At 39.5% G+C, this 27,902-nt stretch overlaps 1 protein-coding gene across 2 annotated transcripts in view; it reads right to left on the reverse strand.

The window, feature by feature from the left end:
• Nucleotides 1–27,902, reverse strand: part of HPSE2 (heparanase 2 (inactive)) — a 792,642-nt gene that overhangs the window by 167,043 nt on the left and 597,697 nt on the right. For both annotated transcript variants that reach the window (XM_045361347.3, XM_005566158.5), the window contains one exon: nucleotides 10,175–10,268. In XM_045361347.3, the coding sequence (XP_045217282.1) occupies nucleotides 10,175–10,268 (94 nt within the window). The remainder of the gene's footprint in view (nucleotides 1–10,174; nucleotides 10,269–27,902) is intronic.

The raw sequence follows: 27,902 nt of genomic DNA on the forward strand, positions 1-27,902 counted from the left end.
AATTGATGTTCTTTCACCAAGAACATTCATTCAGTATTCTCCCTTGAAAGGCTTCCTAATCCTGGGTGGTTAGGAATATAAATATTACATTGGTTATAAAATAAATAGTTGATAAGTGTGGGTGATACTGAATAGTGTAATGGATAAGAGTGCAGGTTCTAGAGTCAGATGAGCCTCAGTTTGGATTCAAATTTTAATACTTAAAAAGCTCTGTGGACTTGAGCACATCACTGGTTTATTTAATAGATTAATAATATATAGTACACTCAATAAACAGCATTTATAACCCAAAAGGTAATACAATTATTAAATTTCTGTAAGTTAATGATGCATTTTTCACAATTCAATGCTTTTGGAATCAGGATATTATTCAAAATCAGTATCAAATGAAACTTGCCTGCTGTTTACCCTCTCCCTTCCCAGTTGTTATTAAATTAATGGTGAATTTTCTAATATTTGTTCTAAGATTCAAGGAAATATTTGTATCTAAGAATCAAGGAAATTAAGGTTCATGGAATGACAATGACTAAAACTTTGGTGTTCTTTGACAGTAAACATACCTTTCGGGTCAGACTCCCCAACTATAATATTGTTCATGTCTTGTATATGAAGGCAAAGAGTCAAAATTTCCCTTAGGTCATATTCTCCCATTTGCAGATGCACAGCCAAGTGGGGTCACAGAGGCTAATTTACCAAGAAGTTCACGGAGCTTAAATTTCCAGCTCCCTGCTTTCACAGGCATCTAACAATATCCTAAGAAGGGCCCTGCTAATGTGTTCATATGGTCAAATATTTACATAATTTGCAGATTTCCTTGTTTTATTTTCCTTATAAAGGTCCCCATTGTATAAATGTCAGGCCCCATAAAACTCAGAATCACTCATTGATGTTATCCCGAGGTATTAATGTGGTACAGTTTGTATTTGGGGTCCTGTGCCTTCTGAGTACAGGTGACCCTTAAATGACATGGGTTTGAACTGCTAGAGTTCACTTATACGTTAATTTATTTCAATGAAAATTATATTGGGTGCACCTGCCTCTCTTTTCTGCCCTTCCACCTCCTCCACCTCTTCTGCCTCTGCCATTCCTGAGACAGCAAGACCAATGCTTCCTCTTTCTCCTCCTCCTCAGCCTACTCGATGTGAAGACAAAGAGGATAAAGACCTTTATGATGATGATGATCTGCTTCCACTTAATAAACAGTAAATATATTTTCTCTTTCTTATAATTTTATTTTCTTTCTTTTTATTCCTTTTTTTCTTTCTTTTTTTTTCTTTTTGGAGACAGGGTCTTGTTTTGTTGCCCAGGTTGGAGTGCAGTGGCAGGATCCCGGCTCACTGCAGCCTCAACTTCCCTGGGCTCAAGCAATCCTCCCACCTCAGCCTCCCAAGCAGCTGGTATCACAGGCATGTGATACCATGCCCAGCTAATTTGTGTGTGTGTGTGTGTGTAGATACAGGGTTTTGACATGTTACCCAGGTTGGTCTCAAACTCCTGGTTCAAATGATCCACCTGCTTTGGACTCCCAAAGTGATGGGATTACAGGTGTGAGCTGCCATGCTCAGCCCATGATTTTCTTAATAACATTTTCTTTCTTTTAGCTTACTTTATTACAAAAATACAGTAGATAATACAGATAACAGATAAAATATGTTTATCAGTTAGACTTATGCTATATTATCAGTAAGTCTTCTGTTATGTTATCAGTAAGGCTTCTGGTCAACAGCAGGCTATTAGCAGTTAAGTTTTGGGGGAGTCAAAAGCTATAAATGAATTTTCGACTATACAAGAAGGTCAGCGCCCCTAACCCTCATGTTATTCAAGGACCAACTGTATTTCCTTGGCCTGTGTTTCTCTTCCCCTCCATCAAAACCTGCTCTTGGAAAAGGATCTTCTATTTGCCTTTAAAGCCTTAGTGTGAATTTAAGCCAGTGTGGTCTACCTCTTCCCAGATAGTTTACATTCTTCATCATCATCCTAATGTAGAATGAAAGATTGTTCACTCAAATGAAATGTCTGAAACAGACTGAAATATTATTTGGGGCCACAAAAAGACTTTTCCATCACTCCTAAACATACACTGAAGATACTTTCCTACTATGTCTATATGTAGGCATAGCTCATAGGGCTGTCTAAACTGATTTCCATCTATTCAACACTACCGCAAAGTTAGCAGCAGATAAGGTTCTTCTGCAGTGTAAACAGCGGAGACAGCACATATAAATGTGAATGAGATAAGACATTACTTCTTTTGTACTTCAGGTGCTTTATTCTGCTCATTCACCTGCCCCTCGCTTTGTGCATCCTTCCCTCCAACACGCATTGAGCACCTGCTAAGTGATGGGCACTGGGACATTGAAATAAGCGTCAATATTGCCGAACGAATGAGGGAATTTAGGAATGAATCAAGCAAATACTGATTTTTGTGGTGATACTACGGTTCTGTCCCTAGTTTTCATTTTCCAGTTTTCTTCATTAGAGAAGACTAATATTATCATTGTCCTCATGTTTCCTTTAATTGTGCCTCTAGTTATTCTATGGTCCTCAAGAATAAATGGGTTTTTGTTTGTTTGTTTTGCTCTTTTCTTCTTATTTACTAAGAGGCTCAAATAAGCAGGTAAACTGGAAAGCTGGTTAAAAGCAAGGGTTTCTTTTAAAATCTATTAATTACTTCAAATAAATTACATGTCCTTCTCCCTTACTTCCATGGTCTTGCAACTACAATATATTGGAAGAAGTGGCATAATGTCACTGCATTTATTGAGACTTCAAAAGAGTTGATCTTTATTACATATAAACAATCATAAGCAATGATAACAAATGAAGGACTATGCTCATATGACGAACCATACAAACCATTCCTTTATCCATACATGTCTACCACCAGTGGTCCTCTGATCATACCCTAAGAAGAACTGTATAAATTAGAGAGAGTCTAACTTTTAGGTGTTAGCCTCAATGTCATTTTCTCTGAGAGGACTTCCCTGATTTCCTTTTCTTCACAAACTAAGGTGGGTGCTTCCCACCATGGACTCCTATAGCATCCTGTAATAGGAATCATAACATCTTATTACTGTTGCTTGCTTAATTATCAGTTTTCCCCACTGGACCATAAGGTCTATGAAGACAAGCATCACGTCAGTCTTGCTCACCATTTTATTCTCAGGGACGTGGAAAATTCTAAGAATGTTACAAATAGTCAATAAATGAAGGCAGGAAGGGAAGAAAGAAGGAAATGAAGGCAGTTAGAATGACTACGATAAAGAAGACAGTAAGAAATGCTGTGAGGTATGCAGAAAAGAGAACTCTTATACCTGTTGGTGGGAATGTAAATTAGGACATCCATTATGGAAAACAGTATGGAAGTTCCTCAAAAAGCTAGAAATATAACTACTGTGTGATCCAGTAATCCCAGTACAGGCTATGTATCCAAAAGAAAATAAGTATGCCGAAGAGATATCTATACTCTCATGTTCACTGCAGTACTATTCACAATAGTCAAGTTATGAAATCAACCTAAGTTTCCATCAGCAGATGAATGGAGCCAGGTATGGTGGCTTAGGTATGTAATCCCTGCACTTTGGGTGGCTGGGGAAGGAGAGTCACTTGAGACCAGAAGTTTGAGGTCACCATGGTCAACACAGCAAGACCCTGTCCCTACAAAAAAATGAAAAAATTAGCCAGGTGTGGTAGCGCGGGCCTGCAGTTCCAGCTACTTGGGAGGCTGAAGCAGGAGGAGCGCTTGAGCCCAGGAATTCAAGGCTGCAGTGAGCTATAATTGCACTACTGCACTCCAGCCTGGGCAAAAGAACAGGACCCCCTCTCAAGAAAAAAAAGAATGGATAAAGAAAATGTGGCATATATATTTGCAGAATACTATTGAGCCATAAAAAAAGAATGAGATCTTGTCATTTGAGGCAACAAGAATGAGCCTGGAGGACACTGGGTTGGGTGAAATAGGTGCGGCATAGAAAGATAAATACCACATATGTTCTTGCTCATATGTGGAAGCTAAGAAATTTGATTGCATAAAAGTAGAGAGTAAAATTGTTGTTACTAAAGGCTAGGAAGGGTGGGGAGTGGAGATAGAAGAGGTTGGTTAACAAATCCAAAATTACAGCCAGATAAAAGGAATACATTCTAGTGTCTGATAGCACTGTAGGGTGATTATAATTAACATAATTTATTGTACATTTTCTAATGGCTACAAGATTTTGAATGTTCCCAACACAAATAAATGATAAATGTTTGAAGTGATAATTGTGTGAATTATCCTGATTTTTTTTTTTTTTTTTTTTTGGAGACAGGTCTTGCTCTGTTGCCCAGGCTGGAGTGCAATGGCGTGGTCTCGGCTCACTGCAACCTCCACCTCCTGGGTTCAAGGGATTCTCCTGCCTCAGCCTCCTGAGTAGCTGAGATTACATGTGCCTGCCACCATGCCTGGCTGATTTTTGTATTTTTAGTAGAGATGGGGTTTCGCCATGTTGGTCAGGCTGGTCTCAAACTCCTGACCTCAGGTGATCTGCCTGCTTAGCCTCCCAAAGTGCTGGGATTACAGGCGTGAGCCACCGTGCCTGGCCAAGTTATCCTGGTTTGATCATTACACATTGTATACATGTATTGCAATATCACTCTGTATCCCATAAGTATGTATAATTATTATATGTCAATTAAAAATAATTTTAGGAAAAAGGAAGGGAGGAAGGAAGAAATCTTTCAAATATTGGGGGAGCCAATTGTTGAGTTTATTTAGTATTCAAAATGCAATAATATGGACAGTACTTTTGGAAACACTTCCTTTATGACTGGGATTACACCAACTCCTTTCTGTGCTTATTGAATTACTGAACATAATATCAAAAAGTGTTATTTCCTCTTCTGATTCCTCTAGGAGATGAAGACACAAATCAGAGAGTCCAAATGACTTCAGCAAAAGTGGTTCTTCTTGGTTCTTAAGTCATTGTTTTGGAGTCAGCCCAGCTATCCAGACTATACCATCTGCACTGTGTCCTAAACTTTCTCACTTTCCCATCTGACTCTTCCCTGTATTTTTAGATTATCAACTCTTTCCTTTGACTCATCTCCCAATGTACACATGATCATCATCATTCTAATGAAAGGGAAAGAGTGTGTGGATCATCCAAAGGGGTGAGTTGTCCACACATTGCTCAAACATGTCTCTATTTGGCTTTCAGATGCATCATGTAGATTTTCATATAACCAGATAATTCACCCACTGCTCAGAAAACTGAGAATTCTTCTCTAAGTGGCAGTCCAAATTTGCAAACCACAGCTGTTTTTAGCAATTGAATCATTGTCTTTCAGGTGCCAAAAATATCACCTATCATATTCCCCAGAGTTCAAAAAAAGAGGAAAGAGGAGAAAAAGCAAAGAACAAGTTGAGGATAAAGGTAATGTAAAGCTTCTCTAGTTACAGAAATTATTAAAAATAGCTATAATAACTATAACAACAATAATAATAGCAATAAGAGCTAGCATTCAATAACAATGAACAAAACAGGGGGTTCTCACATGACTTCCCTAATCTACCTAAGAGGGAGGGAGAATAGTATCCTTAGCATCTTCATTTTACAAAGAGACAAAATCAGAGAAATCAAGTAAGTGACTGGCCCAAAGCCACACAGCTATACTTAAGCCAGGCCATCAGACTTCAAATCCTGGGCCTAATACCCTATCAAACAGCCTTACCAGTGATTTATAAAGCCACTCCCACATGGCACCATTTTGGTGAAAAATCTGCCCCTTTTCTACCACTGTGGGCCTAATGGGGTCGTTAGGACTTCAATTCCTTTTTTTTTTTGAGACGGAGTCTCTCTCTGCCGCCCAGGCTGGAGTGCAGTGGCCAGATCTCAGCTCACTGCAAGCTCCGCCTCCCGGGTTCACGCCATTCTCCTGCCTCAGCCTCCGGAGTAGCTGGGACTACAGGCGCCCGCCACCTCGCCCGGCTAGGTTTTTTTTTTTTGTATTTTTTAGTAGAGACGGGTTTCACCGTGTTAGCCAGGATGGTCTCGATCTCCTGACCTCATGATCTGCCCGTCTCGGCCTCCCAAAGTGCTGGGATTACAGGCTTGAGCCACCGCGCCCAGCCTACAAAGAGAGAAGAAACAAAGTACACTTCCAGCTTTGGGGTGAAGGTTCCAGGTATAGAGACAATAAAACCTTACTTGGAAGGCCAGGCACCGTGGCTCACACTTATAATCCCAGCACTTTGGGAGGCCAAGGCGGGTGGATTGCCTGAGCTCAAGAGTTCAAGACAAGCCTGGGCAACATGGTGAAACCTTTGTCTCTACCAAAAACACAAAAATTAGCCAGTTGTGGTAGCATGTACCTGTGATCCCGGCTACCAGGGAAGCTGAGGTGGAAGGATTGCTTGGCCTGGGAGGCTGAGGTTCAGTGAGCTGAGATCCCGGCACTGCACTCCAACCTGGGTGACAAAGTGAGACCCATCTCAAAAAAAAAAAAAAAAAAAAAAAAAAAAACAACACCGGGTGCGGTGGCTCATGCCTGTAATCCCAGCACTTTGGGAGGCCGAGGCGGGTGGATCACGAGGTCAGGAGAGCGAAACCATCCTGGCTAACATGGTGAAACCCCGTCTCTACTGAAAATACAAAAAAATTAGCTGGGTGTGGTGGCGGGCGCCTATAGTCCCAGCTACTCAGGAGGCTAAGGCAGGAGAATGGTGTGAACCCAGGAGGTGGAGCTTGCAGTGACCTGAGATTGCGCCACTGCACTCTAGCCTGGGCGACAGAGCGAGACTCTGTCTCAAAAAAAAAAAAATTTAAAAAACGTGAAACCTAACTTGGCCCATCTCTGAAATGATTTGAGGAACTTGCAAGAAAGTCATTTGCTAGTGCGCCCTAGTTTGTACTTTGGACCCTAATTCCCAAGAACCCTCCTCCCCACCCACCAGGGACTTCAGGAACAGTCAAAGCAACATTTCAGCAATCAAAGTTTGGGGATCCTGGTCTAGTCTCCTAGCTCTCATGTCCCTAGGGAAGGCCAGTGCTTAGTACACCTTGGGTTGTGGTGAGAGAGACTCTCCTCTTGGAGGCCCTAACAACTGGGTCCAGACTGCTTTAGCCAATGAGAAGTCTATCCAGTGGTTCAAATCTCAGGGAATCCATGATCCAGCAACACCTCTAGCATATACTCAGTGAAGGCAATATCTGGCAAGAGCTTTGTAAAAGAGAATCGGGGGAAAAAAACAGGGAAATGACTTAAAGCCTACTAAATGAAACAGGGAGGATGAAACTGTAGAAGTTCATATTTTCCAAAAATGACTGCAAAAACATTTCTGGTCTTATATGCTTTTCCAGAGTATTGCTACTCCCCCATCGAAAGGAGGAGTTAATTTCTTTTCACCTTGAAGCTTGGTGGGTCTTGGCGACTCCTTCAATGAATAGGATATGGCTAATGTGATGCCGTGTGACTTCTGAGGTTAGGTTAGGAAAAGTGATACAGCATCCCCTGTCAGAGATGGCAGTGAACAAGTCTTCTGATGGTCCCAGATACTAACCTTTCAGTAATCCCAGCCTTTAGGTCTTTTAGCTCAGGCTTCAGACATCATGGAGCAGAGACAAACCCTTCCCTCTGTACTCTTTGAGAATTCCTGACCCATACAATCCTTTGGCTTAATAAATGGCTGTTTTATGCTACTAAGTTTTGGGGTAATTTGTTGCACAGCAAGAGATATTCAGAATAGGAACCCTGGCTTGAGGGGTTCTCTTTGGGCATGTTCTCTTTGCAACTGCCAAAAGGTAAGTCCAGACCCTGCTGCGAAGCCTAGCCCTCCCCTGCCAGGTGCTTTCTGCATATAGTCCTCTCTCAGGGGTCCCACTGTTCCTCCCTGTGACAGCACTTCCCCTTCCCCTTCTAAGTCCGTTAGGCTTGTTTTTAAAGATCTGAATACCAATTGGGCACAGGGTTTTAGCTCTTTTTCTGAAGTTTCTTGGGCCCAGATAAATCAGGAGGTAAGTTATTTCAGTTTTCAAACTGGTTCATATGGTGAAGGCATATGCAGTGGGGGAGGGTAACGGGAAGTGGGGATAAAGGAAAGAACCTAACTTCCAATACCTTTGTCTTAGTTCTGACCTACAGCCACTTGTTGTACTTAAATAATAACATGAGTGCAGTTAGAACCTTCACTCTCAGTGCCTTGATAGAACTGAATCATTTTACTTCCAACAACAACCCTCTGATCACACTCAAAACGGGAAAAGCCAAAACTATAGGAACTTGACTATCTTGTACACTATTGTAATATAAACATTTAGAACAGTGTCTAGATATAGTAAGCACTCAATAAACATTTATTGAATGAAGCAATAAACAAATGAATTAATGACAGAAAATTCTTCCCTCCTTCTAGAGGGCAGTATGTAATATCAGATTAGCATAACGTGCTTAGAAGACTACAGTATTCAATAGGTTAACATTCTATTACATTAGGTAATATGTTTTCAATCTGCTGAAAGTAAGTGTTAAAACTTACTTTACCTTGAGGGCAGAGACCATGTCTTATACCACTTTGTATCCCCAGCATCTGACGCTTTGCCTTAGGTACTCGCTAAATGCTCAGTGAATATTTTTCACTAAATGAATATCAAACAGGGACTGGTAGAAATATTTCAAATCATTTAGTTCTCCTAGGCTTTGCCTAGTGAAAGGCAGTGACAGATAAGGGTGCTGGCCAATGCACCTGCTCCCTGGAGGGATCAGATTGGGATGTAGTAGTTCAGAAGTTCTGAGGCTTCTCAGCCTATCCAACTCTTGAGAACAAGAGAATTCCAGATGCTGTTTATAATCTGAGTATGACATTGGGATGAATACAAAAAAGGTGAAGCCTTCCACTTCAGCTGTCAAAACTGATGTTCTTTGATTTCTTCAAATAGGATTTCCTTTCAGAGCTATAAATGAGCTATTCATTTGTCTGTTTATTAATTCATCTTGTATTTATTGAGAGCCTGCTTATTACAAATTTTTTCCAAAGATTTGTTTAATTCGCTCAAGAAATAGCAGACTATTCAAAGGGTCCCCATTCCCTGGAAAAGAACCTTCACTGGGCAACCAAAGATAATAATATGTTGTAGAGGCCCATGACAATTGTAGATGTAAGATCTTCACAATTTAGAATTAACTAATACAGGATTTCAAAATGTGATCCATAATTGGCATTATGGAAAATCACTTGACAGATTATTAAAAATAGAGACCTCTGGAAGCCACTCCAGCCATATTAAATCAGAACCTCAGGAGTGAAATTAGAAACTTCAGTGAGCACCACTGGTGATTTTGATCGTCCTCAAGTCTGAGAATCACTGACCAAAGGTGTGCTGACAGCACCTACATGCAATTGCTTAATATACTATAGCTTTCCTCTCAACTTTACAAAATTAAGATCTTACTTGGCTAATTCTAAGACACCTAGGAACAGTGTAAATATGGCTTAGAATTGCCAGTGCCCCAGACTGGAATTTCACTGAATGAATATAATCATTTTCTCCCTTAAGTAACCTAAAATAAACCCCTCCAAAAAAGAAAATATCAGGTAAATCTATTCTTCCCTTACGAAATTCACAGTTTAGAAGCAATTAAAATAGAGATGCTTTAGGTCAGGCACAGTGGCTTACTTACACCTGTAATCCCAACACTTTGGGCGGCTGAGGCAGGTGGATCACTCAAGGTCAGGAATTCGAGACCAGCTTGGCCAGCATGGTGAAACCACATTTCTACTAAAAATATAAAAATTGGCTGGGCGTGGCAGCTTGTTCCTGTAGTCCAGCTCCTTAGGAGGCTGAGGCAGGTAAATTGCTTGAACCCAGGAGGCAGAGGTTGCAGTGAGCTGAGATCATGCCGCTGCACTCCAGCCTGGGCAACAGAGCAAGACTCCATTTCAAAAAAAAAATTAATTAAAAACAATAGAGATGCTTTAAACCTTGATATGGCACACACAGACCCTTTTCAATTTGAAAAACAACAAATGACAGGCAACAATTGTGATGGGGGGCTTGTGACCATGCCCATCTGGACTGTACTATTTTCCTATTTTTCCACCCTGGTTCCCACAGTGCTGAGGCCCAGCTGGGACTTTGTGTCTTTTTCCTTGCCTTACCCCCAGACTTGCTCCTTTTCTTCCCAGGATACTTTTACTCACTTTCTGAATCTTCCTAATCTGGTCAGAGAGTGTGTCTAACAGGCGAGTTTTCAGGAAGTCCATCACCTTGACCACCCGGCCATCAATGTAGCAACTGGAATGAAAATAAAATAAGAATCAGATAAAATCTCAAGCAAAGGACTATAAATACATTTTTCTAGCCGGAGGTCTCTGTTGCCTGAGGAAACAAACCAGGGTTCCACCTGGGCTCTCACATTCTAAAAGGTTTTGACCCTGGGTACTTTTCAAACAAATAATAACCTTTTTATCTTCTCCATTTCCACCGCTATTTGTGGGCTAATACTGTTATTTTTTTCAGCTTTTGTCACATGAAACCCTATTGCTTACTTGACGGAATTGATGGAAATTCCATAATACAAATTGGGTAATGAGGAAAAGCTTACTTTTTTTTCCCTTGGGGAAATAATTTAACACCCATCCCATGCCCATCGCTAATCCCACCTTAAAGTAATAAAGGTATGTGAGAGGTTTGAAATAATACTCAATCATTTTAATAAGTTTTTTCATACCTTTAAATAAGAAAATAAATACCAAAGCAAAAATCTGACTTAGTGTAGTGCGTGAGTCTCCAGCTCATTCCTGTGGGCGAACACTCTGTAGTCAACCTGCTACCAAAATATGCTGTGGTTGCCGACTACCCCCAGAATGAATGAACAAAGGAATGAATGATGTACAAAGGTGGAAGAGCCCTCTCCTAAAATAGTAACAACTTGATACTCATCGGCTTTTGTTTTTGTTTGGTTTTTCTTAGCTTAAATGAAACATTAAGTTGTGTTGACACTATGTTGTAAATATTTGACCAAAACAGGCCCATCCAGCTTTGTGGAGATATCCTTTGTGAGACTCTTTTCTGAAGACTAAGCTAAGGCTGACCCAGGGTTAGGTGACCTTTGTTACCTCAGACCTTCCCTTACCCCCATCTTGGCAAAGTTCTGAATTCCATCAATTTCTAAATGCTTGTGATTCCTGGGTGCCTTTTCCAATCCACTAAGTTATCCTTGGTTGCTGGCTAATGATAAATTATTTCACTTTTAAGAAGCAGTCACCTATCACTACATATTATAGAACTATGTGAAAATTATTTTCAATGTCAACTCGCTATACCAACATGTGATGTATTGGAATGGTTAATTTTTAAATGTTTGTTTTATTGTAAGGCAGGTGCTTTCGTTGAGGTAAGGGTAGTGATCTACCCACTCAGCCTTCCTTTTGGCCTCACTTACCACTTCACGACATTTCCACAGAATCCAGTGCTTAAACCATTGGAATGTTGGAGCAAATTTGGGTTTTAGCCAGAAATATCTGAGTTCAAATTCCAGATGGGGTATTTACTAACTATATGATCTTGGGTAAGTTACGTAGTCTCTATGGGTCTCAGTTTTTTTATTCTTAAATGGGGGATAATATATCTTCTCCTCAGGCTTAATTGAGAATTAATGAGATAACAAACATAAAGTTCCTGGCATACAGTAGGGACTGAACAACTTTTAGTTCTTTCTAATTGTCAGCTCACAAAGATGGGATTATAAACAATAGGAGACTGATTAATTAAGTTATGTGTAAATATAGAATACTATGACAGTGGAATTTCTGAGCCAGGGGATACATGTAATTGAAAATTTTTGGTGGTTACTTATATCAGGAAATAAAATAATAACATGTCCTTTGCCTCATCCCTTGTATAGATGCCAGACTCAGATCCAATAAACATTTATTATGTGCAACACATAGCGCTGGGCATATCCATGTCCATTATCCTATCTCGTAACCTGCTCATAGTAGTACTTCTTAATTAGCACCTCTGATTTTTGAAAAAAGATCAGATACATGGCATACTACATGGAAGCCAGGCATATTGTGACAGAGTAGTGTTAAAATTAAAAATAATTTAAGCACTGCTAATCTAACACATATTTGAGGAACATGAATACTTGCTACTATATTATATGGTGACCAGGAATATAACAAGTAATGCATTGTAATTATTCTTTTATTATTTAATCAAATATATTATAGTTTCCTCTTTTCTCAGTTAGTTCCCCAGTAACTATATTAAACATCAATATTTATAATTTTTGTTAGCAACACAGATAGTTTAATACTTATTGAGATAAAAATTCCAGATGTAATTTTTCAGTATGTAGGATTTCCTGTGAAGAACCTCTCTAGCCTACCCCAATCTGTGGCCCATGGTTGAGGGTCCCTTCACTCCTTTCCTCCTTCCTTTTCTCAAGTACCCAGAACCCGGAGTTACAAAACCTTGGTTCAGTCCCTTCTTTAAAGTGGGTTTCAAAAAATCCAAATCTATAGTATTTTCACAGGGTTAGTGTACTGATCACATAAGGAAAAATGCTGGGCATGGGACCTGGCATATAAAAGCTATTAAATAACCAGATCTACCCTGTTCAGATTACTTAACGGCCCAAGGCAGCAGAAACTTACACTGAAAGGCCATGGATGGGATGCGCAGGGGGAGCATCCCTCTGGAGGAGAGCATGCTACCCGCTGTAGAACTTGGAGTGAGGAAAGTGTAGAGCAGCAAGAACAGACTCTGGATTCCCAGCAGGTGTGAGGCAGAGGCAGGGATGGAGATGGCTGTGATATGTTGTAAAAATTTGGAGTTTGAAAAGACCTTAGTGGTCAGCCGGCCTAAAGCATGTAAGCTTGATACAATATCCCTTAGAAGTGATTTTCTAGTTCTGTTTGAACATATCCAGGGAAAGGAATTCACTGTCATACACTACTAGGACTGTTTCACTGCATCACAGCTCTAATTGATGAAAAGCTCTTCTGACATGGTGCTGAAATCTGATCCCTGTTACCTCCTCTCAATGGCTAGCATTCTATCTTCTTGAACCCAGAAATAGTCCAATTGCTCCTTCATCTGATACATGGGAGATGAAATCCAGTAACCTTGGCTTAAGCTTTTTAGCCTATTCTTGTCCCCAGTTTTAACCTTACAAGCTGGATCCAATCATTCTCAGGTGGTCTTGGGCTATTCCCATGGGCTGTGAATTGGATTGGAGCAGGAGGAGATACAGGCATGGAAACCAATAAACAAAGTTATCTTATCTCAATAGTGCTGGCAAGAAATGATCTGGGTCTAAATAAGGGAGAGAACAAGAAAATTGAAAGCGAGCAGCCATGAAGGAAGAAGAGGGTAAAAGAGAGGAAGGGAGTCACTGATGACCATGAACATATAAGAGAGATTGCCTTGGAGAACACTGTTGCCAAAGAAATGTAGGTTAGTCATACGGGAATACAGTTTGTTAAGAGAGATGAAAGATACTGTCTGACATATCAAAAGTGTACAGAATATCAAGAAAGAACTACATACCAGGTAGCTGGAGATACGAGAAAGAGGTACAGAGAAAAGTTGAGACAAGAAATGTTGACGTGGGGGTCTTTTTCAGGTTATAAGTAATGGACAAAGCCATGGCTGCAGATGAGCTCTTCAGGAGAATAAGGGAAATTAAAAGAGATGTCAGAGACCCTTTAAAATGCTTCTAAAATATGGCCCTGGGCATTGCCTCTACCTTTGACCCAGCTAAGGACCCCTTCCTCCTCTAGCCTGATGATCACAGCATCTTTTTAATAACTTCAGTCTGAGTCCAATTCGCATTTGAATGTCAAAGGAATCCTCACATTATACTGAGAAGTTTCAGCAATGTTCATCTGCAACCTTAAACCCACATTTATATTGTACTATGGAAATATGAACTTTGGTCACCCAGAATTCAGCATCGCTTTTAAGAGAGGGGATCATTTAACCGTAGGGTATGGCCAGACGTGGTGGCTCAAGCCTGTAATCCCAGCACTTTGGGAGGCCAAGGTGGGCAGATCATGAGGTCAGGAGCTCAAGATCATCCTGGCTAACACAGTGAAACCCCGTCTCTACTAAAAATACAAAACATTAGCCAGGCATGGTGGCTGGCGCCTGTAGTCCCAGCTACTTGGGAGGCTGAGGCAGGAGAATGGCATGAACCTGGGAGGCGAAGCTTGCAGTGAGCCGAGATCGCGCCACTGTACTCCAGCCTGGGCAACAAAGCAAGACTCTGTCTCATAACAAAACAAAAACAAACAAACAAAACCCATAGGGTATGAATTTATCAATACCTAAACCTTTTTCTTGGATATTCTTGGACAACTAACTTACTGCACTTACCCATTGTAAATGTGAAGCTTCTAAGAAAACATTCAGCATCAGCAATTTGTGGCTATTTGAAAGCTTCTTCCCAGTTACAGAGCTTTGGTTCTCTGATGGTAGTTGCATGTGGTGATAGGTCCAATCTAAATATATCATTTATATTTGGGCATGAAGGAGGTGGAGTAGTCTGTGGTGACCATTTTGTAAGAATAAATTGCTAAAAATGGTGATAACGGTGATTTCTTTTTTTCTTTTCTTCTCTCTCTCTTTTTTTTTAAACCTAGCAGAATGGTCTAGAATCACCTAGACTGACACTTTTAGGTAAATCATAGTCATCCTTCAAGCTCTCTTGAAATTCAGCATCACTTAAGATCATACCACAAGTGGCCGAGCTGTTCCACTAAAAACCAAAGCCAAAAAAGGCTGTGCAGAAATAACCTTTCTGAGAACTATCACAAAGGCAATGAAGTTGAAACTTTCGTATTAATACATGGTCAAGAGGTCTGTATCGCCCAATGCCAGCAATTCATTCCTGCCTCTAGATTGGCAGCTCACATCAAGCATGTATCCAGGGAAGTGGCAAAGATAGCAGACTATACAAAGTAAAAGGAACCACTTACCAATGCATTCACCAACTCCCCTGTCCCCCTTAATTTTACATTTTAGTTCCAGCACAATACTCTTCATCTCATTTCATTTAGTGTTGCCCTTTATTTTTATTATAAAAGAACTAAATGCTCATTGTAGATGAATTAGAGAATGAACATGAACAAAATAGAAATAGGAAAATGGAAAATCACCTACAGTATAAGCACAACACCTAAAGAGGCTCATTGCAACATTTTGCTGCATACTCTTCCAGTTTTTCATAGTAAATAAACATAAAATTTCCCATAATTAGTTTTTCAATAAACCTGTATTCCAGATCCTATTCAACTAGCATTTAAACTTAAAATTGCTCCAAATGAGACATCCAAGCCCATCTCACGGGGATACTGTCAGAATGATTAGAGACTCCCAGTCAAAGCATCTTACTCTTATTTTAATTTCATTTTGGCCATTTAGAGGTCCTCTGCCAGGGGCACAGCTCACCTCCTTCCTGTCTCTGTCAGCCAAGTTTTAACCCCATTCCCGTCCCACTGACCCCCTTCCTCAGGCCGCTAGATTCCGTCTTCAGGATTGTACTACAATTAGCCACTTACGCCCTTTAGGCTCTTGAAACATTTAATGAGGAGAGTTTGTTGGCTCCAGGGGCAGCTGGTTTTGTTTACCTGGCCCTTTACTTTAAAAGGAAAAACCTTTGCCCTTTATTATCTGACCCCTTCTTTTATTTCAGGTAATTGCATTAGTGCGGGCTTCCCAATGCTCAGGAATTTCCGGACTTATTTTGCTCCCTGCTGGTTTCAAGGAGGAGGGGCAGTCTGCTCAGAATTCTAACACCCAGCCTGCTGACTGGGCAGGTAATTCCAGAAAATCGGGGCCTCCCTACTGAAGGGGAAGAAGCTTGGATAATCATTAGAAAAACCCTGTTGACCTATAAAACCTAGTCTGCCACCTCGAAGCAAACACTGGAAAAAGGCTGCTTTGAGTATTTAGGCTTTATAAACTGCACTTGCCCCTCCTCCAGAGGCCCTCAGCCTGGGCTCCTGCTGAGCACTTGCCATCAAGCTTTTCTTCTGAGGCTACATTAGTTTTCAACTTCTTTGCAATGGGTCAGCCTTCCTATCTGTGTTTCAGAACTGCTTTGGGCAGGAAAGCTTAGATGAAATGAACACTGTTACAAAAAAAGTCAACCTTCCTATCCTGTGTTTCAGAACTGCTTTGGGCAGGAAAGCTTAGATGAAATGAACGCTGTTACAAAGAAAGGTTCTACAGAATACAGATGTTTCTTTGGCTTTCTTAAACCAGTTCAAATAATTCCATACGGGAATCATCTAACCTACTAAAGGGACATAGTTCAGTAAGAAAGAGTTTGTACTCTGGAAAAATGGTATAGAAAAATAGTACAGGTAAAGGTCAGAGTTGTGAGCAATACTAAAGGCAAATAATGTCTTTAATGAAAGAATGAGTGCCTGTAAGATTTAACCCACAATGAGCCAACCGAAGCTCAAATGCTATGCCAATGGCTCCATTTTCTTCATCTTCTTGCTCTCCTAACTTTTTGCACACTTTGGGTCCTGCGCCTCAAGCCCAGACCCTTTTCCCCATATATCCAGAGTTGTATGTGGAGAGGCACTGAGTGTGGGCAGAGACTCAAATCATCTTGATCCCAGCGGTGTTAAGGAGAGGTGTACAGGAAGCTGGGAAAGGAAAGGGGTAGGGAAATCATACACAGCTCCAGCCATTGGAGTGGGCTCTGGGGAGGGACCTCTGAAAATGTTCAGAATAGTAGCAGGTGACGGCACTAGAATTGTGGGCAGAAGTGGATCCATGTGCTTTTGGTCTGAAACTTACACAAGGGCCCTCTTTAAGAAGAGGAAATCAAAAGTACAAAACAAGGCTGGGCACAGTGGCTCATGCCTGTGGTCTTAGCACTTTGGGAGACCAAAGTGGAAGGATTTCCTGAGGCCAAGAATTTGAAACCAGCCTGGGCAACATAGCGAGACCCTCATCTCTACAAAAAACAAAAAAATTAGCTGGGCGTAGTGGCACAGGAGGATCACTTGAGCCACAGAATTCGAGGTTACAGTGAGCTATTATGGCACCAGTACTCCAGCTTGGGTGACAGAACAAGACTCTCTTAAAAAAAAAAAAGTTAAAAAGCATTTTTTAAACTACAAAACACATAATACGTACAAAAGTAAATATGTATATCGAATGACAAATCACAGCAAACTCCCAGAAACTTAGAGAATCGAATTCCTTTCTTCTGAGACTACTTCAGGCAATTTACCAGAAATGTTTACATAATGCTTCCTCATAGCAATCTGCCTCCATCCCCTTACTACCTAGAACATCCTACAACTCTCAGCACTCATAGGAATCCATGCAAGAGAGGGGTCTGAAGCTTAATTCATTAGCATCATGGTAATTTAAATTGTGAGGCATCAATAACAGGAATGATAGGGTCTAAGTTGCCAGAACCCAACCGTCTATGTGCAGTATTTTAAAAAATTCAGTGTTTGCAGCACTATTCACAATAGCAAAGACTTGGTATCAACCCAAATGTCCATCAGTGACAGACTGGATTAAGAAAATGTGGCACATATACACCATGGAATACTATGCAGCCATAAAAAAGGATGAGTTTGTGTCCTTTGTAGGGACATGGATGCAGCTGGAAACCATCATTCTTAGCAAACTATCACAAGAACAGAAAACCAAACACCACATGTTCTCACTCATAGGTGGGAATTGAACAATGAGATCACTTGGACACAGGAAGGGGAACATCACACACTGGGGCCTATTATGGGGGTGGGGGAGGGATAGCATTAGGAGATATACCTAATGTAAATGACGAGTTAATGGGTGCAGCACACCAACATGGCACATGTATACATATGTAACAAACCTGCATGTTGTGCACATGTACCCTAGAAGTTAAAGTATAACAACAACAACAACAAAATTCAGTGTTTGTAAATTGGGGGTTGCTTATACTGTTACCATATTCTTTCCCTGGCCTCTTTTCATGTAATTGTCATTGTGGCAGGATAGCACAACTCAACTATAATTGAGTTAGTATATTACTAACTAGGAGAAAATAGAAAGGTGAAAGAGGAAGGGAGGAGTCTTACATATATTAAGTTCCTTCTTATTTGCTATTTTACATGTAGTGTCATTTAATCTTCATGAACACTCTCTATTTTGCAGATTAGAAACTACAGCTCACATGGTATTAGTAAGTAGGAAACCAGAGATCATATAGGCACTAAGTAACAGATACCAAAAACTTTTCCTTCTGTACTTTGATCTGCCAAGTATCCCAACAATACAGCACCATGCTTACTTCATTGGTCCTGTAGTCAAGTAAAATTGTTTTTCAACTGCCTTTAGTCTTGCCTACTTCAACCAAATTTAAACAATATTGAACTAAATGCAAATTTCTCAAGAAAACAAAACAATTACAACAAAACCAACCCCAAACAATAACAAAAGCAAAAACCGGAGTAGATAAGTAAAAGCGTGGAGGTGGTAAAATTACCCTTTTCTTTGTGAAAAAGTTTTTCAAAGTGTTTTAGTAATTGTTATATAAAGAAAAGGGGGCTCCATGGTCAAATAAGTTTAGGAAATGCTGGGTTAAAACCAAATTAAGTAGTACTTCCTGTTTCAGCCATGATAGAATTGAACGGCAACCAATTCAGGCTGTGATTCTTGAGAGACGGTAGGGCACATGAGGCGAACTTCAGATCCCATTCACCTGAGCTTGCTCCTTGGGACAGGGTAAAGACAGTTTACTAATTACCAAAAATTTGAGCTTTCCTTCCACAGTGCTGAGCTGTTGCCAAGAAGCAGCTGCCCAGCCAGAACCTACATTTTTGCCCTCTTACATGGTAGAGGCAGGGGAATGCCAAAACAATGTGAGCAGAAATAATATGTCACTTCAGGGCTAAAGCAGATGTAGGTGTTTTTCACTTTCGAGCAGAAATTAAGAAGCCATGTCTTCTTTGTAGTGTCTGTCCCCATTGCCAGCTGAATGGAAAAGTCTCTGAGGAAAAGCCACAAAATGGTAACTACCTGGGTCCTGGAATGGCCACATGCGAGGCCATCCCCGAGGTACATCAGCATTGGACTGTCACGTTAGTGAGAAACAAACTTCTACTGCCAGGCCACTGAGATGTGGGGATTTAATTGTTAAAACAATTTGTGTTATATTAACTAATATATGGGTATTCATTACAACAAAACACCTTTATACCAATCAATCTGTTCGGCCAACAGTTCATAATAAAAGAGGTTTTCCTTTGAGAAGAAATTCTCTTTGTATGAAAATTAAAAAGATTATCCTGGAGAACTTACTTACAATTCTAGTTTGAATTGACTGAGTGTCTATCAGTGATTGGCTGAATAATAACTTTCATTCTAATCCCATGCAAGAACAGTTGATGAGAGGAGATATTATTCTTATATTTCTATATTTAGACATACTGAGCCTGGTGTAAAAACACAGTGACCAAGGTGATTACTAATGACCAAAAAGGACATGGAATCTAGAATGTTGGAAGGGAGGCCAGTTAATAAAGGTCACATATCAGTAGGTGGCAGCCTTTTGACTACATAGAATATTCTCCATTAGGCTTCTAGATACCTTAGTTTTCACTCAGGGACAGCCAATAGTTTGAGGTAGATTTATTGAGACATTCTCATTATTTTGTATCTCACTGAGGACATGAAATCACATGTCCTAACTTGCATGCATCACAAAAGCTAGAGGTTAAACTCTAGCCTGCATGATGTTTCTTATGTCCAGACAACCCAACACACACATCAAACTGCTTTTCTACCTACACTCACCAACACCTTGTATATTTTAGTTCCTGTACCTAACTTTTACAACCAGCAAACTCAATGTCATAGAGCTATACCTTCTCAAAGGATGCTCACTGTGAAGAATATCACATTGAAAGGAAATCTTACCTCACTATGATTCTTTTCATGACAATTTCCACTTCTTTGTTTAAAAAGAAAAGCTAGTTCTCACCATATAAAGCCTTTAAAGGGATTATTTACCATGAAGATCTATGTATGTGCATACAAGCCTGTGTGTAGATACGTGTTAACAGAAACAGAAAGAGATTGAGAGGGAGAGACAATCAGTTCTGTATGATGCAAATCACATCAGGACCAGGAAATAAAATTTAAGTTCCTTGAACTAGTGCTCAGAATATATAATATTTGAAACTGATAGATAACTCAGTTAAATTTATTCAGCTAATAGGAATTCTAATGTCATAATTGTAAGGTAAAATTTCACATGTCCCTCCATAACAGAATGCTTCTTTACCATCCTTTCTTTTAAAAGATTTCAAGGAATTTTAAGAAATGGTGCTCTAAAACATTCTATTTTTTTTTCCCTCCAATCTCCTACAAATTCACTGTGGTTATCTAACCAAAAAGAGTCTGAGAATTAGCGAAATATCAGCATATTATCTTCTTCTCTGTGATTGAGGAAAGTTTGCTTTGAACACAAAGAGAAAGCAAGCTGACTGCTATCATTTTGAAGTGATGTTAAGTAGGAGGGTAGATCCCCTTTAAAGAACTAGTTCCTTTTTTTTTTTTTTTTTTCTTGAGATGGAGTCTCGCTCTGTCACCCAGGCTGGAGTGCAGTGGTGTGATTTTGGTTCACTGCAACCTCCACCTACTGGGTTCAAGCAATTCTCTGCCTCAGCCTCCCAAGTAGCTGGGATTACAGGCACCCGCAACCACGCCTGGCTAAGTTTTGCATTTTTAGTAGAGACAGGTTTCACCATGTTGGTCAGGCTGTTCTCAAACTCCTGACCTCAGGTGATCCACCTGCCTTGGCTTCCCAAAGTGCTGGGATTACACATGTGAGCTACCATGCCCAGCCAGAAATAGTTCCATTTTAAAAAGTTAATTAAAGACAGAAATAAAAAGCAATTGCTCCTTGAAAGAAACAATGATAGTTAACTTTCTAAATTAAGATCCAAAAGGGTAAAATTTAATTTAATATATTCTCATCACATATTTTAGACAATTAAAGTAGAAGCAAGTATATACATAGAATGAAAGGAAAATAGGGAATAGGAAGGTAAGAGCCAGATGAGGAAGGAAACACCAACATAGTGCATTGGGGATCTTTTGGTTCCCCCAAGCCAACTCATCTTCTCTGCCTCTGTTCTTTACATCTGGTGTATCCTACTGACCCTCATCATTCAGCAACCAGTCCCACATACACCCTTTCAGCCATCTGCTTTTTCATCACCAAGTCCATAACGTGACCTCCCATGATTCACCAGCTTTATACCACCACCTGTCCAATCCTACCTCGGTTAGTGAAACACAACAGAGCAGCTTTTACCCCCTGCCCATTCCCAATCTCCCACTATCTAGCACCTACTCCAAATCCCCTGAGTTCTGTCACTTGAGTGGCAAACCAAGCCTCAATCTCCACTTTCATTCTCCAGGCAGTGCAACTCTTCTTGGCAAAACTACAAGGTCTGCATGACTGGTTTTTGGAGACCTTCATCTGTTCAGCCTTCTCCACACAAAGCCTAGGCTTAATTAAATGGTATCTTGGCTAAAATGTGACCTGGACTCTCTCTCTCTCTCTTACCCAGTGGTTCTTAATCCTGACTGAATTTGCATTAACTAAGATAATAATTATTCAAACAAAATTTTTACTTACTAGATAGCAATCTGGACAAGGAGCTAGGAGACTCGGGTTTTCCAATCATTAGTCCTGTCACCTTAAGCAAGTCACTTCGATTCTTTTGTCTTCTTTCATCTACCTAGGTTTTTAAGCGTAGATCAAGGATGACTAATAACTAATTGTATTCTATCAGTTTTTGCCTCACATATTTTGACACACTGTTGTTAGGTGCATACATGTTTAGGATAATTCTTGGAGAATTAATCTATACATCATTATGTAATGGTGCTCTTTATTCATGATAATTGTCCTTGTTCTGAGGTCTGCTTTGTCTGAAAATAGCTGCTTCAGCCATCCTTTGATCTGTGTGTGCATGCTGTACTTCTCTCTCTCTTTACTTTTAACCTATCTGAGTCTTTATGTTTAAATTGGGTTTATTGTAGACAACATATGGTTAAGTTTGTTTTTATATCCTTCCTGACAATCTTCGTCTTTTAATTGGTACATTTAGACTATTCACATTTACAATGATGATTAATATAGCTGGGATTAATATCGATTATGCTCTGTTTTCTATTCCTTGTATCTGTTATTTTTTAATCTCTTCTGTTTCTGTTTTCTCTGGTTTTAATTGAGCATTTTATATAATTACATTTTATCTCCTCTCTTAGCATACTATTATACTTCTTTCTAAAAAGTTTTATGTGGTTGCCCTAGTTTCCAATATACATTTTTAATGAATCTAAGTGTGTCTTCAAATAACCCTGTAACCCTGTACTGCTTCATATGCAGTACAAGTAATAATAGAGTATCCTAAATTTATCCCACCCTTCATTTCTATCATTCATTTCCCTTATATATATGTTATAATAACCCAGTACATTGTGGCTATTATTACTTTAAACATTTATCTTTTAGACAAACTAAAATAAGGAAAATAAAATTTTTATTTTATCTTCATTTATTCCTTCCCTGACACTCTTCCTTTCTTTATGTAGACTTGCAATTCTGACCTATATCACACTCCTTCTACCTGAAAAGCTTCTATCAATCTCTGATGCAGGGAAAGTCTGCTGGTGATAAATTCCCTCAGTTTTTGTTTGTTTGAGAAAGTCTTTATTTCTCCTTCACTCTTCATGGATAATTTTGCTGGACACAGAACTCTAGGTTGGTGAGATTTTTTCTTTCAACATTTTAATGATTTCACTCCACTATTTTCATGCTTGCATTGTTTCTTATGATACTTCAGATCCTTGTTCATATTGCTTCATATGAATGCACTTCATTGCCTTGTTCCTGTTTAGGTAAGGTATTGTTTTCCTATTGTTTTTCAAGATTTTCTCTTTTTTCTTTGGTTCTCAGCAGTTTGAATATAATATGTCTGGCTGTAGTTTTCCTGGAATTTATCCTGCTTGGTGTTCCCTGAGCTTCCTGGATCTGTGGTCTTATATCTGTCATTAATTCCAGAAAGTTCTCCGCCATTATTACTTCAACACTTGAATTACTTAAAGCCATTATTATTTCATTATTCTTCTGCTCTGGTTTCTCCTTCTTCTCCTTCTGCTATTCTAATTATGTGTATGTTACACATTTTGAAATTGTTCCACATTTCTTGGCTATTTTGTTGTTTTCATTCTTTTACCTTTCTGAATTTCAGTTTGGGCAATTTCTATTGACCTATACTCAAGCTCACCAATTCTTTCATCAGCTGTATCCAGTCTACTGATGAGCCTACTAAAGGCATTCTTCATTTTTGTGACAATGTTTTTCATTTCTATCATTTCCTTTTGATTCCTTTGTAGAGTTTCTATCTCTCTACTTATATTAATGATCTATTTTTGCATGTTGTCTACTACCATTAGAGCACTTAATGTATTAATCATAAATTCTCCATTTAGTAATTCTAATAACTGTCATATATAAGACTGGTTCTGATACTTTGTTCAGACTATGTTTTTTCTTGCTTTTGGCTTACTTTGTAATTTTTTGTTGTTGAAAACTGACATGCTGAATTAGGTAATAGGAACTGAGGAAAAAGACCTTTGGTGTGAGGTTTTGGGCGAGGAGCTGGACTGTGTTGCTATATCTGTAGATGTCAGAGGCTTCAAATTCCTCTAGTATCCTTGTTTATGCTTCTTTTCTTGACTTTAGGCTTTCCTAATTACTCCTCTTCAGAGAGAATTTGTGTCTGGTGAACTCTATCAGCTGTATTCACAGTTACTATGCTGCTGGTGTGGCAGTAAGTTGTGGGAGAAGGCAAGTGTTCTGTAACTTTATGGTTAAATCTCAGTCTTTTAGTGGACCTGTGTCTCTGAGCTATGATCTTCACCTTTTTTTCCCCAGTAGTATAGCTTTCCCTCTCTATGTAAGACAGAAAGGCTAGAGGGGGTTAGAGTGGGGGGAATGCCCTTTCCCATCTGGGATAAGGCTTGGAGAGTTGGCTTTTTAAATGGAAAATGCTATGGTCATATTTCACAATGATTTACTCTCTCTCCCTGACAGAGTTACTAGGAAATCTTTTTGGATCCCACAAAAGTGTGGAGCCAAAGACTGCAGCTCCCAGGTTTCTATACTCAAATTAGTTCACACAAAGACTCCAGCAATTCATCGGAGTTACCACTTAAGTGTTGACACCAGCTTATGGCTTCAGCAGTTTCTGCTCTTATTAAGCAAATTTTGGTGGTAACTGTGGATTCACCTGTCTCTCCAGATTTCAGGGTGGTGTTTGCTCTGCAACATCAATTCTCTGATGCATTCAAGAAAAGTCATTGATTGTCAGTTTGTTCAGCTTTTGCTTGTATGAAATTTCAGCTTTTTCAGCTTTTTCTTGTACAAATAGGAAGTAACAACTTCCTATTTTCATGTTTGAGCTGAAACCAGAAGTCCACTAATGGAATTCTCATCATGTATGTCAACACTGATCTTTTGCAGTTATGCTGGGAAATACCCTTAATCTCCACTTTGTATTGTCAATTAGTAAGGAATAAAGGTGCATGTGACACACATGTATCATTTTGACCAAGATGATTTCTAAGACCCTTTCCAGATCCAAGACTCAAGCTCTCCTCTTTGACACAGAGTGAAATGATACCATAGGGTGTCCCCTCAACACATATGAAGATCCTATATTTCAGTCAGTGAAATTGCATTGTATAGAATGTTGTCCAACAGATGTGAACAGGATAAAATGTAACATGTGAGAAAGGCAAAACAAAATGACTTTCCTAAAGGTTTCACATTAGTTTCCTATTTGAGTTTGAGTTTTCTTTTTTTTTTTAAATTGAGATGGAGTCTCGCTCTGTCGCCTAGGCTGGAGTGCAATAGTGCAATCTCAGCTCACTGCAACCGCCACCTCCCAGGTTTAAGCGATTCTCCTTCCTCAGCCTCCCGAGTAGCTGGGACTATAGGCGTGTCCCATCATGCCTAGCTAATGTTTTGTAATTTTAGTACGGATGGGGTTTCACTGTGTTAGCCAGGATGGTCTCAATCTCCTGAACTCATGATCTGCTCGCCTCAGCCTCCCAAAGTGCTGGGATTACAGGTGTGAGCCACCATGCCCAGCCTTGAGTTTGATTTTCTACACCTTCATTTATACATGAGATTGATGAATCATTGTTGTTTTGCACTGTTCCTATGCATGCCTCTTCCTTAATGTGGGTTATGCTTCTATGCCTTTGAGAGAATAAGATAGACAAAGAGTATTATATTATACCAGATATCAGCATCCATGTCATCACATAATAGACTTTTTTATGAGGACCCACCATAAGAATTTGCATCAAGGCTTAGTATCAGGAAAGTGATGTTTTTCATGAAAACTTACTTTAATTTCTTACTTACAGACACTAGATTTTGTTTTCCACTTTGCTTTGGCCACTATGAAAGACAGAGTCAAACTTATACCCCATCTCTCACAAGAGAATAGAATCAGCTGATGGGCATTTTTTTTTTTTTGAAATGGAGTTTCGCTCTTGTTGCCCAGTCTGGAGTGTAGTAGCCCAATCTCGGCTCACTGCAACCTCCATCTCCCGGCTTCAAGTGATTCTCCCGTCTTGGCCTCCTGAGCAGCTGGGATTATAGGCACCTGCCACCACATTTGGCTAATTTTTGGTATTTTTGGTAGAGATATGGTTTCACCATATTGGTCAGGCTAGTCTCAAACTCCTGACCTCAAATGATCCACCTACCTTGGCCTCCTAAAATGCTGGGATTACAGGCATGAGCCACCATGCCTGGCCTGATGGGCATTTTTTACAGTACTAATCTTTCTCATCATTTTATTGCTACTCTAACCCTATTTTCCATTTACTCTTCCTTCCTGTTTAAAAAAAAATAATTTTGCATTGGATAGCAAAGTGACCAGAAGAAAGGTTGAGAGAAGTTGTGCCAAAAAAAAAAAAAAAAAAGCATTCAATAATTCACTAACTGTATACCTAGCCTTTATTTATACAAAGCAAAGCAAAGACCTTCAGTTTTGTATCCTGCTTATGTTCCTTCCCTCTTTCCTCCAAAATCCTTTTTTTGTGTGTGCGTTTTTTTTCCTTGTTTTGTTACCACTCTGTTACCCAGGCTGGAGTGCAATGGTATGATCTTGACTCACTGCAAACTCCACCTCCTGGTTCATGCGATTCTTGTGCTTCAACGCCCCCTGCCCCAGTAGCTGGGATTATAGGATCACGCCACCATGCCCAGCTAATTTTTGTATTTTTAGTAGAGATGGGGTTTTACCATGTTGGCCGACTGGTCTTGAACTCTTGACTGTAAATAATCTGCTCGCCTCGGCCTCCCAGAGTGCTGGGATTACAGGTGTGAGCCACTGTGCCCAGCCCCAAATCCATTTTTTATATTATAAGATATTTGGGAAAGATTCAGTAAGCTCTGTGCTTTTATTAAGTTTAAAAATACTCTTTGTCAGATAAAATATTGTATTTGGTATAATACAGTTTAAGGTTGAATCACAAAGACATTAACCTTTAGTCTGCTGTAAATAGATTTCCCTTTCTGATAATTCTTAGACATGTTTATGTTTTCCTGGGGCTGGAATTGACCATCTTAAGTGGCATCAATACTTGGCAAGGTTGAAAAATTAATATAATCAGGACTACCTGGTATTTTTAGGACATATTTTCCCAAAGATCACAGAGTACTTCGCAGATAACAAACTTAAGGGATTTTTTGGGAATGAGAACAGACAAAGTTTTGGTTTTTCTCTTCTTTCATAATGAAGAAGAAAGTCCAGGACTTCACTGCAGGGCACATTCCATCTCACAGTGTATATGATTTGGGGGTTGGGAGGATCAGAAAAGTGGAGGCAGTTGTGGTTTCTTTTGTATGTACCTTGATTGATACTGGCAGAGTTGGTTTTTTTTTTTTTTTTTTAATTGAGATAAAAGCCACATAACATAAAATTAACCATTTTAAAGTGCAATTTAGTGACACTTAGTACATTCACAAAGTTGTACAACCATCATCATTATCTAGTTCCAAAATATTTTCATTACCCTAAAAGGAAATCCTATATCCATTAAGCAATCATTCACCATTTCCTACCTCCCTAGAGAACCTGGAAACTACTAATCTTTTTTTTTTTTTTTTTTTTTTTTTTTTTTTTTTTTTTTTTTTTTAACCTCTATGCATTTTTTACCTCTACCTATTCTTGATATTTCATATACATTCATCCCTCAGTATATGTGGGGGATTGGTTCCAGGACCTCCATGTTACCAAAATCCACACATAGTCAAGTCTTGCAGTCAGCCCTGCTGACCGTGTGTAAACAAAAAAGTCAGGCCTCTGTATACTCAGATTCTGCATCCCAGGAATGCTGATTTTCCATCCACATTTGGTTGAAAAAAAAATCCATGTATAAGTAAACCCGACCATTTCAAACTGCATTGTTCAAGAGTCAACTATAAATGGAATCCTACAGTATGTTGTCCTTTATGACTGACTTCTTTCACTTAATGTTTTTGAAGTTCGTTCACATTGTACCATGTATCAGTATTTCATTTCTTTTTTATGGCAGAATAACATTCAATGGTATTGATATATTTTATTTATTCATTCATCTGTTGATGGACATTTGGGCTGATTCTACCTTTAACCTCTTGTGAGTACTGCTGTATGAACATTCGTGTACATATATTTGTTTGAATGCTTGTTTTCAATTCTTTGGAGCATACAGACCTATGAGTGAAATCACTGGGTAACAGTAACAGTAGGAGGGTCCTACGGATGGAAATCACTCTCTTACTGCAGAAGAGTCAGTAAAGAGTCTCCTTTGAACAAA

The sequence above is a fragment of the Macaca fascicularis genome, chromosome 9 (assembly GCF_037993035.2).
Source record: "Macaca fascicularis isolate 582-1 chromosome 9, T2T-MFA8v1.1".
In the NCBI taxonomy this organism is placed as follows: Eukaryota; Metazoa; Chordata; class Mammalia; order Primates; family Cercopithecidae; genus Macaca; species Macaca fascicularis.